The 13,097-nt window shown below is 45.5% G+C and overlaps 1 protein-coding gene across 1 annotated transcript in view; it reads right to left on the bottom strand.

Moving 5' to 3' along the window:
* LOC310758194 (zinc finger protein RFP-like) overlaps positions 1–13,097 on the bottom strand; it is a 30,302-nt gene that overhangs the window by 5,607 nt on the left and 11,598 nt on the right. Inside the window, exons 10-15 of the mRNA XM_083604122.1 lie at positions 11,915–12,144; positions 5,655–5,750; positions 4,336–4,566; positions 3,516–3,538; positions 2,177–2,292; positions 1,593–1,628 (exon numbers count right to left, since the gene is read on the bottom strand). Coding sequence (XP_083460248.1) covers positions 1,593–1,628; positions 2,177–2,292; positions 3,516–3,538; positions 4,336–4,566; positions 5,655–5,750; positions 11,915–12,144 — 732 coding nt within the window. The remainder of the gene's footprint in view (positions 1–1,592; positions 1,629–2,176; positions 2,293–3,515; positions 3,539–4,335; positions 4,567–5,654; positions 5,751–11,914; positions 12,145–13,097) is intronic.

Here is a 13,097-nt window from a genome sequence, read left to right as displayed (position 1 = left end):
AAGAAGAGAAGAGAAGAAAGGAAGAGGTTGAATGAGTGATGTCACAGAAAGACTCCACTTCTGTTTCTGGAGACATTTTAAAAAAACTAAAAACTAAACAACCCTCCTTCTTCCAGACTTTTGCCTTAATCTGTTTCAGGAGGCCTTCGCAAAGAGCGGAGAAATCGCTGGTTTTGCGACACCTCCAAAATAGACCTGCCCAGGTGTTGAGATCTGCAGGGAAGGAGCCCTGTCCTTGTATACATTTCGACACCAGGCCTCTGGGGATGGAAGGCGAAATCAGAATGTCTTTTCCATTAAATGTTTATGTACTACACGGTCTAATTGGATGGAGCTGTTTTTAAACCTCCCTAGAACTGAATGGCGAAGTCACGTGGATATTGTGGGCTGTTTCGCACGCAGCTCTCCTGGCTCGTCCACACCCCGCTTCTCCTGTGTCTAGAAAACACGGATCCAAGAGGTATTCCGCTTGGCCTGTGGTTTCTAGGCATGGGTGCAAGCGGTTTTCCATTCACCCTGCCACTTTCCCCAGGAAAAAACCGCTCTTTATCACTGAGTCGGAGCAAACATCAGTCCACGGAAAACCCAATTGACGTTTGCTCTGATTCGGTGGTAAAGAGTGTGTCCCTCACCCCTGAGGGAAGACCACAAGACAAGCAGAAGTGTGGACGAGCCATAAGCCAAACCATAGCTTAGTGCAAATGGCTTTACATGAAAGTTCCCTAGAGAGGAGACTACTACTACTACTACTACTACTACTACTACTACTACTAATTTATTTATACCCTGCCTTTCCGGCTGGGTTTCCCCAGCCACTCTGGGTGGCACCCAACAGAATGCTAAAAACACAATAAAACATCAAACATTTAAAACTTCCCTAAACAGGACTGCCTTCAGAGGTCTTCTAAAAGTCAGATAGTTGTTTATTTCCTTGACATCTGATGGGAGGGTGTTCCACAGGGTGGGCGCCACTACCAAGAAGGCCCTCTGCCTGGTTCCCTGTAGCTTCACTTCTCTCATTGAGGGAACCGCCAGAAGACCCTGAGAGCTGGACCCCAGTGTTCAGGCTGAATGATGGGGGTGGAGACACTTCCTTCAGGTATACTGGGCCAAGGCTGTTTAGGGCTTTAAAGGTCAGCACCAACACTTTGAATTGTGCTTGGAAACGTACTGGGAGCCAATGTAGGTCTTTCAGGACTGGTTTAATATGGTCTCCACAGCCACTCCCAGTCACTAGTCTAGCTGCCGTAGACTGAGGCCACTGCTCTCCCTTAGACTTCCTGTTATGCTGCTATGTGTTAAACCATGGTTTGGTGTGTTGTACAAACCCAGGCTTGTCTCCTCCAGACAAACCATGAACTGCAAACCCAATAACACACCTTGGTTACGGCTCATACCCTAGCACCGGCACGGGGGACTTTAACTCTTATTCCTCTGATGTTGTCCCTGCCCCACCCCCCTGCGCCACACGTGCAATTTACATGATTCCCATTAAAGCAAATGGTAACATCTAATTTGGCCCTCTTGCAGAGCTAGCCCCCTTGAACCCATCTCAGGCACCACCTCCCATCTTACCTGACCAAGAAAATTACCTTTGTACAGTGCCGGCTCCAGGAATTCCAAGGACTCTGTTATGTGGAGGAAAGAATTATCCATTTATTCACATACATTTGGCACTGTCACATTACATGTCAATCAAGCACCTGATAAAAGACTCCAATGGTCACTGTTGATGCCTCCCTCCCTTTCTCTCATTAACATCAGCTATGCAGCTGAGTAGAGCACCCACAGACATCTGTCTCCCTTGACCTTCCAGAGTTGTTCCCATCCCAGTGAGGTAAAAACAGGTAAAGGACCCCTGGACGGTTAAGTCCAGTCAAAGGCGACTCTGGGGTTGTGGCACTCATCTCACTTTCAGGCCAAGGGAGCCAGCGTTTGTCCACACACAGCTTTCCAAGTCACGTGGCCAGCAGGACTGAACCGTTTCTGGTGCAACGGAACGCCGTGATAGAAACCAGAGCGCATGAAAAGGCCGTTTCCCTTCCCGCTGTAGTGGTACCTATTTATCTACTTGCACTGGCGTGCTTTCGAACTGCTAGATTGGCAGGAGCTGGGATAGGGCAACGGGAGCTCAGTCTGTGGCAGGGATTCAAACCGCTGACCTTGTTCCCAGTACCTTTAAATGTCTCCACAGCAATTCCTAAAGCAGAGCTGTTCTCTGAGTAAACTCCAACCGCCTCTTCCAATCCAGGAGAAAGCTCAATTGCATCCCTTACTTGTTCCTTTTCATATCTGGAAGGGAAGATGGTTAACATTTAAGGGATGGCTAGGGACTACTGCTACCCGGCCCACTTGCAGTGCTGAAGCCTAACACGTAGTTGAGAGTAGATCTTACTCGTGAGTTGGTGCCTCAGCCTGCCATTTGAACATGGCATTACTTTACAAGAAAATGCTGCTCTAGTTAAATTCATGGTTAAATGGAGAAACGAGATAAACTTCCTCCTGGTTGGGCTTGTAGTTAGGCACGAACCCCGTGTCTGATGTATCAATTGCTCAGTTTGTGGGGTGCTGCAAAACATGGGGTTCCACTGCAAAACAACTGCAACAGTTTGGCACTGGTTAGGTAAAGGTAAAGGGACCCCTGACCATTAGGTCCAGTTGTGACCGACTCTGGGGTTGCGGCGCTCATCTCACTTTATTGGCCAAGGGAGCCGGCATACAGCTTCCGGGTCATGTGGCCAGCAAGACTAAGCTGCTTCTGGCGAACCAGAGCAGCGCACGGAAATCCCGTTTACCTTCCCGCTGGAGCAGTACCTCTTTATCTGCTTGCACTTTGACGTGCTTTTGAACTGCTAAGTTGGCAGGAGCAGGGATCGAGCAACGGGAGCTCATGCCATCACGGGGATTCGAACCGCTGACGTTCTGATCGGCAAGTCCTAGGCTCTGTGGTTTAACCCACAGCGCCACCCACGTCCCCACCGGTTAGGAAGGGATCCCAAATTTTGCAGGGTTTTCGCTAAAAACAACCACCACCCTGCAAAACTTTGGCACAGGTTTGGAGACAATCCCAATTTTGGGGGTTCAGAGTTAATTTTCCTCACAGGGTCTGGAAACCAAACCTTATGAGGAACAGTTGAGGGAATTGGGTACGTTTAGCCTGAAGAAGAGAAGACTGCTATCGGAAGGGCTGTCAAAATGGAAGATGGAACAAACTTGTTTTCTGATGCTCCAGAGAGTAGGACCCAAACCAATGGATTCAAATTCAGGAATGAATGAGTTTAGGAATACAACTGACTGCAGTGTAAGCTTTTGGGTCGTTTGGAAGGTGTTCTGCCTTTCAGTATCAAGCAACAGGCATCTTCAGAGGGTTGTCATTTGCCCCATTTGTGTTCCTCAGCAACGCTGAGGTAGAAATCTAGCACTTGGCAGCGCTCCACAGAAATGCGTTTGTTTGCTTTTAAAATGGAATCCCACCAGAGATGAAATGCAAAAGATGGCAGGAGAAAGCCACATACCTGTTCAAGTTGCTTCTGATGTCCTGAAACAGAGAAAGAGGTCTCAGTTACACAGCCAGCACACACACTGGCCTGTTGTGGAGAGTCCTTTCCCCCTTACTTCTATGGAAGAACTAGGGCCCGAGGTGAAGGACAAAATGGAAGTCTGTCCCCATTCCACATTCTTGTGAAGGGTGGCTTAAAAATCTAATACAGTGGTACCTCAGGTTTACATACGCTTCAGGCTACATACGCTTCAGGTTACAGACTCCGCTAACCCAGAAATATTACCTCGGGTTAAGAACTTTGCTTCAGGATGAGAACAGAAATCGTGCTCCGGCGGCATGGCAGCAGCAGGAGGCCCCATTAGCTAAAGTGGTGCTTCAGGTTAAGAACAGTTTCAGGTTAAGAACGGACCTCCAGAACAAATTAAGTACAGTGGTACCTCAGGTTACATATGCTTCAGGTTACAGACTCTGCTAACCCAGAAATATTACCTCGGGTTAAGAACTTTGCTTCAGGATGAGAACAGAAATCGCGCGGCGGCAGCAGGAGGCCCCATTAGCTAAAGTGGTGCTTCAGGTTATGAACAGTTTCAGGTTAAGTACAGACCTCCGGAACGAATTAAGTACTTAACCCGAGGTACCACTGTAAATACTAAGAAGTAATAACGAGCAATAACATTTGTTTCATGACGAGATGATGATGATGGAGAGAAAGCCCAGCTCTAATCCTTAATGTCCAAATGGCAGTTTATATTTTCCTAAATAGGGCTGGTAGGCAGCAGGCCTACATTTCTCATGTAGGAACTGCTGGGAGGTGTCATGGTCTCAAGTCTCACCTGCAGGAATCCACAGACCGGCTGCTGGCACTTCTCCTCCATCTCAACGATCATATCGTTGAGGTGGGAGATCTCCTCGGAGAGCCTGCTGACATTTTCTTGCTGCCTCTTATTGATCTCTTTCTTCAGATCTTCCATCTGGGTCAGCTTGAGGTGCACCATTCTTTCGAGCAATCTGCACATCTGATGAAAGGAAGACTTGACTTTCTTTGTCTCTGCTTCTAACTTTGCCTAGGAGGCAAACATACAAAGAGTTAAAATGCAGGGAGGAAAACCAGATGGAAGAGGAGGATCATTCATGGAGAATGCATGAGTAGTAGTAGTAATAGTAGTAATAATAATAATAATAATAATTTATACCCCGCCCATCTGGCTGAGTTTCCCCAGCCACTCTGGGCAGCTCCCAATCAAGTGTTAAAAACAATACAGGATTAAATATTAAAAACTTCCCTAAACAGGGCTGCCTTCAGATGTCTTTTAAAGATAAGATAGCTGCTTATTTCCTTGACATCTGATGGGAGGGTGTTCCACAGGGCGCCACCACCGAGAAGGCCCTCTGCCTGGTTCCCTGTAACCTCACTTCTTGCAGTGAGGGAACCGCCAGAAGGCCCTCAGCGCTGGATCTCAGCGTCTGGGTTGGACGATGGAGGTGGAGACGCTCCTTCAGGTATACAGGACCGAGGCCGTTTAGGGCCTTAAAGATCAGCACCAATACTTTGAATTGTGCTCGGAAACGTACTGGGAGCCAATGCAGATCTCTCAGGACCGGTGTTATGTGGTCCTGGTGGCCATTCCCAGTCACCAGTCTAGCTGCTGCATATTAAAAACATGATAAAACATCAGAACTTAAAAAACTTCCCTAAACAGGGCTGCCTTCAGAAGTGCTCACTGTGGATCTGCCTGTGGTTCAGCAACATTTGACCAGCTCCCCCGCCCCCCCCCCGTTTTCTCCATGGGACATTGTGGATTTTTGAGGGGATTTCTGAGACCTTTCACAGCTGCCACAGAAGTTTAGGGTGGGCATGGTGCCTCCCTAAAGCTCTGCATTGCTGACCCCCAGGTGTATAGAAAGAAGATTCCACCTAAACATTAGGAAGAACTTCCTGACAGTAAGAGCTGTTCGACAGTGGAATTTGCTGCCAAGGAGTGTGGTGGAGTCTCCTTCTTTGGAGGTCTTTAAGCAGAGGCTTGACAACCATATGTCAGGAGTGCTCTGATGGTGTTTCCTGCTTGGCAGGGGGTTGGACTCGATGGCCCTTGTGGTCTCTTCCAACTCTATGATTCTATGATTCTATACCATAATAACAACAAACCCGTACCAGACATTCTTGGCTTCCCAGCTCTTCGGCCAACACACGGTCCTCAAGATTCTTTCTCATGAGCTCCACAGACTTCCGGTGGCCCTCGATTTCTTCCTAAACAAACAGAAAATGCACAACATCATGTAGCCAAGTGAGCAAACCCCAAATGTCATTGTTTCCAGGGAGGGACAAGAGATGCCCACTAAACACTTTTTTTTTTAAAATTTATACTTTTCAGATATATACATTTCACTGATCTTACAATCATTCTGACATCTTAAAACTTGACTTCCTTTCCACTTTTTCTGTGGTTCCTTAAATTTGTTTTTAATATCTTCTGCATATCCAAATTAACATAATCTGCTCACTTATTTATCTTCTTTATAAATATACTCTTATGTAGCTGCAGGTTATTGCAGTAACTCTGCCAGTGTTTTTAGCTGTAAATATTCAATAAACCATTTCCATTCTTTTATAAAAAAAGTTTATCTTGATTTCTTATTCTTCCGGTAAGTTTTGCCATTTCTGCATATTCCAAAAGTTTTTGTATCCATTCTTCCTTTGCTGGGACTTCTGCTTCATTCCATTTTGGGGCAAGTTGCATTCTTGCCGCTGTAGTCACATACATGAATAAATTTCTATACAATTTAGGTAGTTCTATCCCTATAATTCCCAAGAGAAAGGCTTCTGCTCTTTTTTAAAAAAACAAACCACCAAATGTTATTTTAAACATCCTTTTCATTTCATTGTATATCATTTCCCAGTAAGCCTTAACCTTACTGCAAGAGCACCACATACGATAAAAGAGTCTTCTTTCTCTTTACATTTACAACACTTAAAATTTGATTTAGTTTTATACATTTTTGCCAGTTTACTCTGTGTTAGATAGCGTCAATATATCATTTTCATATAATTTTCTCTTAAACCATAGCATGCTGTAAATTTTATATCCCCATCCCACAATTGTTCCAGTTCTTCCATGTCTATATTATGAACAATATCTATTGCCCAATGTATCATTGAGGATTTTACTTGCTCATCCTTTGTCACCCATTCCAACAATATTTTATACATTTTAGACAGCACTTTTACATTACGTTCCAACGCCCACTGAACTCCTGAGCCCTTCTCTGCCAAACTGCAATTTCAGGAGTGTAGGGAAAGGGAAATAAGCAGATGTAAAGGCAGAGGAATTTGGAAACTGAAGGGTTTAAGTGGCAGAGCTGATTTCTAAAGAAGAGAGACAGACCACAGAGGGGGGAAATGTTAAAGGACAGATGGAGAAATTGTGGCTTTTCAGATGTTCAGCTACAGTTTCCATCATCCCTGACCACTGGCCATGCTGGCCTGGGATTGATGGTCTCGGCCCAGTATACCTGAAGGAGCGTCTCCACCCTCATCATTCAGCCCGGACACTGAGGTCCAGCTCCGAGGGCCTTCTGGCGGTTCCCTCCCTGCATGAAGTGAGGTTACAGGGAACCAGGCAGAGGGCCTTCTCGGTGGTGGTGCCTGCCCTGTGGAACATCCTTCTATCAGATGTCAAGGAAATAAACAACTATCTGACTTTTAGAAGACATCTGAAGGCAGCCCTGCTTAGGGAAGTTTTTAATGTTTGATGTTCTATCGTGCTTTTAATGTTGTGTTGGGAGCCGCCCAGAGCAGCTGGGGAAACCCAACCAAATAAATGGGGTATAAATGATAATTGTTATTACTCAGTGATTAGCTGCTTTGAAGGGATGCAGGGGAATCACTTGCATTGCTGCCACACTTTATGAATTGTCCCTGGGTATTGTCCCTTCCTCTGAGGCAGACCGGGGGGGGGGGCGCTTGGGGGTGATGTCATGAAAGGGCAGGAAATTGTTCCGCATTTAATCTTATGATGGTAGCGTAATAACTGCAAAGGAGGAAGCAGAGAGAGGAACTTGCGGGCTTTTCTGCCTCAGGCGCCAAAAGAGCTTGTGACCCGCCTTGGGCACCTTGGTTTGGGGTGGAGAGCAAGACTGGATGCTGCTGTTCGGGTACCAAAAAGGTTTGGACCCGACGGCAGAAGGGGTGCGAGGAAAAAGAAGAGGAAGGGAAGAGCAGGACGAAAAGAGATGTTCTGAGAAGTCTCAAACAGTGGGTGAGAAAAGAAATTGTAAACGACAGTGGGTATTTGTTCAACGATTATATTTTTTCAAAGAAAAGTTTCAGATGAAATAAGACTCTGAGTTAGTAAGAGCATAGGTAATTTATTATTATTATTATTATTATTATTATTATTATTATTATTATTATTATTATTATTGCTGGAATCCAACAACCTTAAATCCAGTCTCCCTATCCTTGTAATAAAGATTTATTGGCCAGCCAGTCATCTGGTCTATTATTATTTGTCTATCATTACTTTTTTCATTTTACTTGTTAAATGTAATAGCTGATTTCATTTACTTGCTTGCTTACTTACAAAATTTATCTACCCCCTTGACTGTAAAAAGACAAAACAAAAACCCACCTCTAGGTACTTTACAACAATAGAAAACTTTTAAAATTGCCAATCAGTGGATAAAAACGGGTATTAAACTATTCAAAAGTTGATTAAAATCAACAGTGGTTAAAAATATTTAATCTTGTCAGCCTCTGTGTGTCTGGATTTTTGTGTATCTGCATATCTTGTGCAAGCACACAATTGGGTTTTCCGGTCTGAAACCGCAAACAGCAGCCAGGAAGAAATAAACGCTCACAAGCAAATGTTTGGCAGGATGTGCTATATATAACATTCTGTGAACATGAACCAATTAAGTTCTCAACACTGCGAAGCTGCTGAGCCCCCACCCAGCAGAACGAACAAGGTGGCCCCCAAACGCAGCAGAGATTGAAAATGAAGTTGGTGATCAAACAGGACCCAAGAGGCTACAATCTGTTTGGAAAGATTAATTTTAAATACACCAGCAGAAGAGCAGTGAGTGCATATCAGCCAGTGAAAGACACCAGCCTTATAATGTCAAAGAGAAATCGACAGCACGTTGTACACAGAAACTTGGAGAAAAGAGAGTATAAAGTGGTGGTTGCAATAGGCATGATTAAAACTAGCTGCATCTTATCCATGAATCCTACACTGGACTAGCTAAACACCACCAATACTCTAGTTAAAAGTTTACTACCTTATCCCATTAACTACCTGGCCTTTGGGACGCGGGTGGTGCTGTGGGTTAAACCACAGAGCCTAGGACTTTCTGATGAGAAGGTCGGCGGTTCGAATCCCCGCGATGGGGTGAACTCTCATTGTTCGGTCCCTGCTCCTGTCAACCTAGCAGTTCGAAAGCACGTCAAAGTGCAAGTAGATAAATAGGTACCGCTTCGGCGGGAAGGTAAACGGCCTTTCCATGCGCTGCTCTGGTTCGCCAGAAGCGGCTTAGTCATGCTGGCGACATGACCAGAAGCTGTCTGCGGACAAATGCCGGCTCCCTCGGCCAATAAAGTGAGATGAGTGCTGCAACCCCAGAGTCGGTCACAACTGGGCCTAATGGTCAGGAGTCCCTTTACCTTTACCTTAACTGGCCTTTTAGTTTAAGAACATAGTGAAATTGCTAGAAACTTGCTTCTATACGATATACGATATCTTTATTGTCATTGTCCCATACAGAACAATGAAACTGGAAATCTACATAAAACATTCAAAAACCCCTAAAAACTCTGAAACCCAATTTTAAAATACAATATACTATAAAGACTCCTTATGCTGTGTTTAGAACCAGAATTGCATTTGGGTAGAAACTGTTTCTCAGACGGCTAGTCCTGGTCTTTATAACCCTATACCTTCTTCCAGAAGGCAGAAGCTGAAAGAGATCATTTCCGGGGGTGCGTACTATCCTGCGCTATCTCTGCAGCTTTCTTATAGCACCTGACAGCATAGATTTGATCCAAGGTGGGAAGAGTGCACCCAATTATTCTCTCCGCAGACTTTACAACCCTAGACAGCATGGTTTTTTTCTGGACAGCATTGTTTTTTCTGTGTTGTTAGATACCGTATTTTTCGCCCTATAAGACGCACTTTTCCCCCTCCAAAAATGAAGGGGAAATGTGTGTGCGTCCTATGGGGTGAATGCAGGCTTTCGCTGAAGCCTGGAGAGCGAGAGGGGTCGGTGTGCACTGACCCCTCTCCCTCTCCAGGCTTCAGGAAGCTATCCGCAAGCCTTGGGAGCCTGCGGAAGTTCCTCCCGGGCTCCCCCGGCTTGCGCAGAGCTGCCTCTTATCCCGAAGCCCCGGTGCGCTGAGCAGTCGCGCCGGGGCTTCGGGTAGCTCTCCGCAAGGTGCGGGAGCTCGGCGCCGGGCTCCTGCGGCTTGCGGAGAGTTGCCTGCACGCTGAAGCCTGTGCGTGCTGAACTCAGCGCACCCAGGCTTGGCGCAGCTCTCTGCAAGGCACGGGAGCCCAGCGCTGGGCTCCCGCGGCTTGCGGAGCGTTGCCTGTTCTGGGGGCTGGGGTCGGGGGAAGCTCGGGCTTCCCTCGCCCCAGCCCTGCGCCTGGGGGGGAAATAATTTTTTTCCTTTTATTTTCCCCCCAAAAAACTAGGTGCGCCTTATGGGACGGTGCGTCCTATAGGGCGAAAAATACGGTATATGTTACTAGAGATCATTCTGGCATCCAGAAAAAAATCAAAGAGAAAGTTGGTCCAGGTAGAATTACAAAAAAAGTAAAAAAAAAAAGTGTTTCATGATAAAATTGTGAACCAGGAACAAAATTCTATAACATCTGTTCAAAGCTGTCCGTAGCCTGAAGCTCAGGGTGGCGGTGGCGGTGGTGGGGGGACAATGATGACAACGACGACAAACATTTCTGTGTCATGATGAGAAGTAAAATCTCCCGAAAACTACTTACAAAAATTAATGGAAGCTGCACAAAACGTATAATGAAAGCTCAGCGCAGACAGCGAATCCTAAACCTGTGAGAAATTTTTATAGGCAGTAAGAATGGAATCTAAAAGCAAAGTTCCTTCTGTGTGTGTTGCAGAGAAGAGATATACAGCACAAAAGGACATCAGAAAAAATTGCTGGTGTGGAAAAGAGATAAAGCTAGCTAAGAGTTCCCTGGGAAGAGGGATGGTTACTCTGGGAATTGTAGTTCTGTGAGGAGAGTATTGTATTAGAACTGAAGGGAACTGTTTAGGGAAGTTTTTAATGTTTGGCGCTGTATTGTTTTTAATATTCGGTTGGAAGCCGGCCAGAGTGGCTGGGGAAACCCAGCCGGATGGGCGGGGTATAAATAATAAATTATTTTTATTTTTATTTTTATTGAGGTCCCACATCACTACCAGCACCCTTAACCGCAGTTCCACGATTCTTTGGGGGAAAACCATGACTGTTCAAAGTCTTCTGTGTTCAAAGTCTTCAGTGGTACCTCTGGTTACGAACTGAATTCGTTCCGCAGGTAAGTTCTTAAGCTGAAACTGTTCTTATCCTGAGGCCCGCTTTCACTAATGGGGTCTCCTGTGTAATGCTGCGCATGCCCCTCAGGTGTGTGATTTCCATTCGCATCCTGGGGCAAAGTTTGCAGCCAGGAGCAGCCACTTTTGGCTTAGTGGAGCTTGTAACCTGAAGCGTTCGTAACCAGAGGTACCACTGTACAGTGGTACCTCGGGTTACAGGCGCTTCAGGTTACAGATGCTTCAGGTTACAGACTCTGCTAACCCACAAATAGTACCTCGGGTTAAGAACTTTGCTTCAGGATGAGAACAGAAATTGTGTGGTGGCAGCGGGAGGCCCCATTAGCTAAAGTGGTACCTCAGGTTAAGAACAGCTTCTGGTTAAGAACAGACCTCCAGAACGAATTAAGTTCTTAACCCGAGGTACCACTGTACTGCTTTATTCATTTTGACTGATTTGTTGCATTTAAACCACCTTTTCCTCCACGTTACTTACGGTGAAGCACATGTTTCTTTACCAAAGGCGTCATGGACTATGAAGACGCCCGAACTCAGGACAAAAAGGAGAAACGGGCTAAGAGGAAGGAACGCTTGGCAAACCCTCGCCAGGATCAACTCCTGCCCAGAAACCTATGTCCCCACTGTGGACGTACAGATCCAGAATTGGCCTCCACAGTCACTTACGGACTCACTTGGCTACATCCATGGGCTTAGATCTACCAAAATTATTGAAAAGCATTGAAAGTACTCAATTAACAGAGGTTCTGTTCAAATCCCACAGAAGCCTCCCCCTGTAATGTCCTCTCTTTGAGGGCATCCCAAAAAAAGCTCAACAGCTACATGCATTTCTTCTTCTGTCATGGTGAATACCGTTACCTTGTAGTCTGGGGCAGCTTCCTCTACAGGGACCACATCGTGTCCTCTGTGCTCCTTGGCTCTGTCGCAGACCAAGCAGATGAGGCATTCGTCGTCTTTGCAGAAGAGCTTCAGGGGCTCATGGTGCTTCTTGCATATTTCCATCTCCTCCATCTCCTCCTCTTCCAAGCCTCTTCCCAAGCCTGTCTCCAAGTGACAACAACAGCAGCAGCAGCAGCAATTCTTAACTCAAGCTCCTTTTGATGCAATAAAGGCCTGGCATTTCCCTTTGTGCAACAGACACCGGATGGCGGAGGAATCTGAGAGCACCAGGAAGCAACTGAAAAAACAAGTGTTTTTGTTTCGCTTTCAGCTTTCTTGACCAAGAATTATAGAACTAGCAGGGTGTGTGTGTTTGTGTGTGCGCAGACACTTAGGGAATTTCTCTTTTAGGAAAGGAGGGAAAATCCTGCTTACAGTCAGATGCAGTGAGAGATGCTGTTTGATTTTGGGTAGCAAATCTTATTTAATTTTGTTTTCATTGTATTTTGTACTCCCTGGGAAAGCATTTGTGGTGTTTTTTCTGCTTTAGGCGTCAAAACAACTTGGTTAATACAAAAGGTTGTATTAAGCTGTCTGTCAGCATAATGTTCAGTATGGTTTTATCACTGATGTTCTGTAATGTGTTTTTAATGTCACACACTTCCCTGGGAACTTTTTATAAAAGGAGGCATATACAGTGGTACCTCGGGTTACGAACTGAATTTGTTCTGGAGGTCCGTCCTTAACCTGAAACTGTTCTTAACCTGAAGCACCACTTTAGCTAATGGAGCCTCCAGCTGCCGCCGCACGATTTCTGTTCTCATCCTGAGGTAAAGTTCTTAACCTGAGGTACTATTTCTGGGTTAGAATTAAGTTCTTAACCTGAGGTACCACTGTACAAAAGAAAACAGCAGTTCCCTGAGATTCTTATTTGCAGTTCTTTGCACTTTGAGAAATGTGGTGCTTTACACATTTAATTAGCATCGTAATTTCTTCTTCTCCTTCTTCTTCTGTGGCAATCACTCGTAGCCAAGTAAGATTGTCTTCCATAAACACGGTTTTAACAATTAGTCCATAGGTGACAGTGGAGGCCAACTCTGGATCCACACCTGGTGGATAAAAAAAGCTCAAGAGATCCAGCACTTAGCATCCTAATTCGCGG

Source organism: Podarcis filfolensis (assembly GCF_964270895.1).
Source record: "Podarcis filfolensis genome assembly, chromosome: 2".
NCBI classification, from domain to species: domain Eukaryota; kingdom Metazoa; phylum Chordata; class Lepidosauria; order Squamata; family Lacertidae; genus Podarcis; species Podarcis filfolensis.
This window is presented reverse-complemented; position numbering and strand designations above follow the sequence as displayed.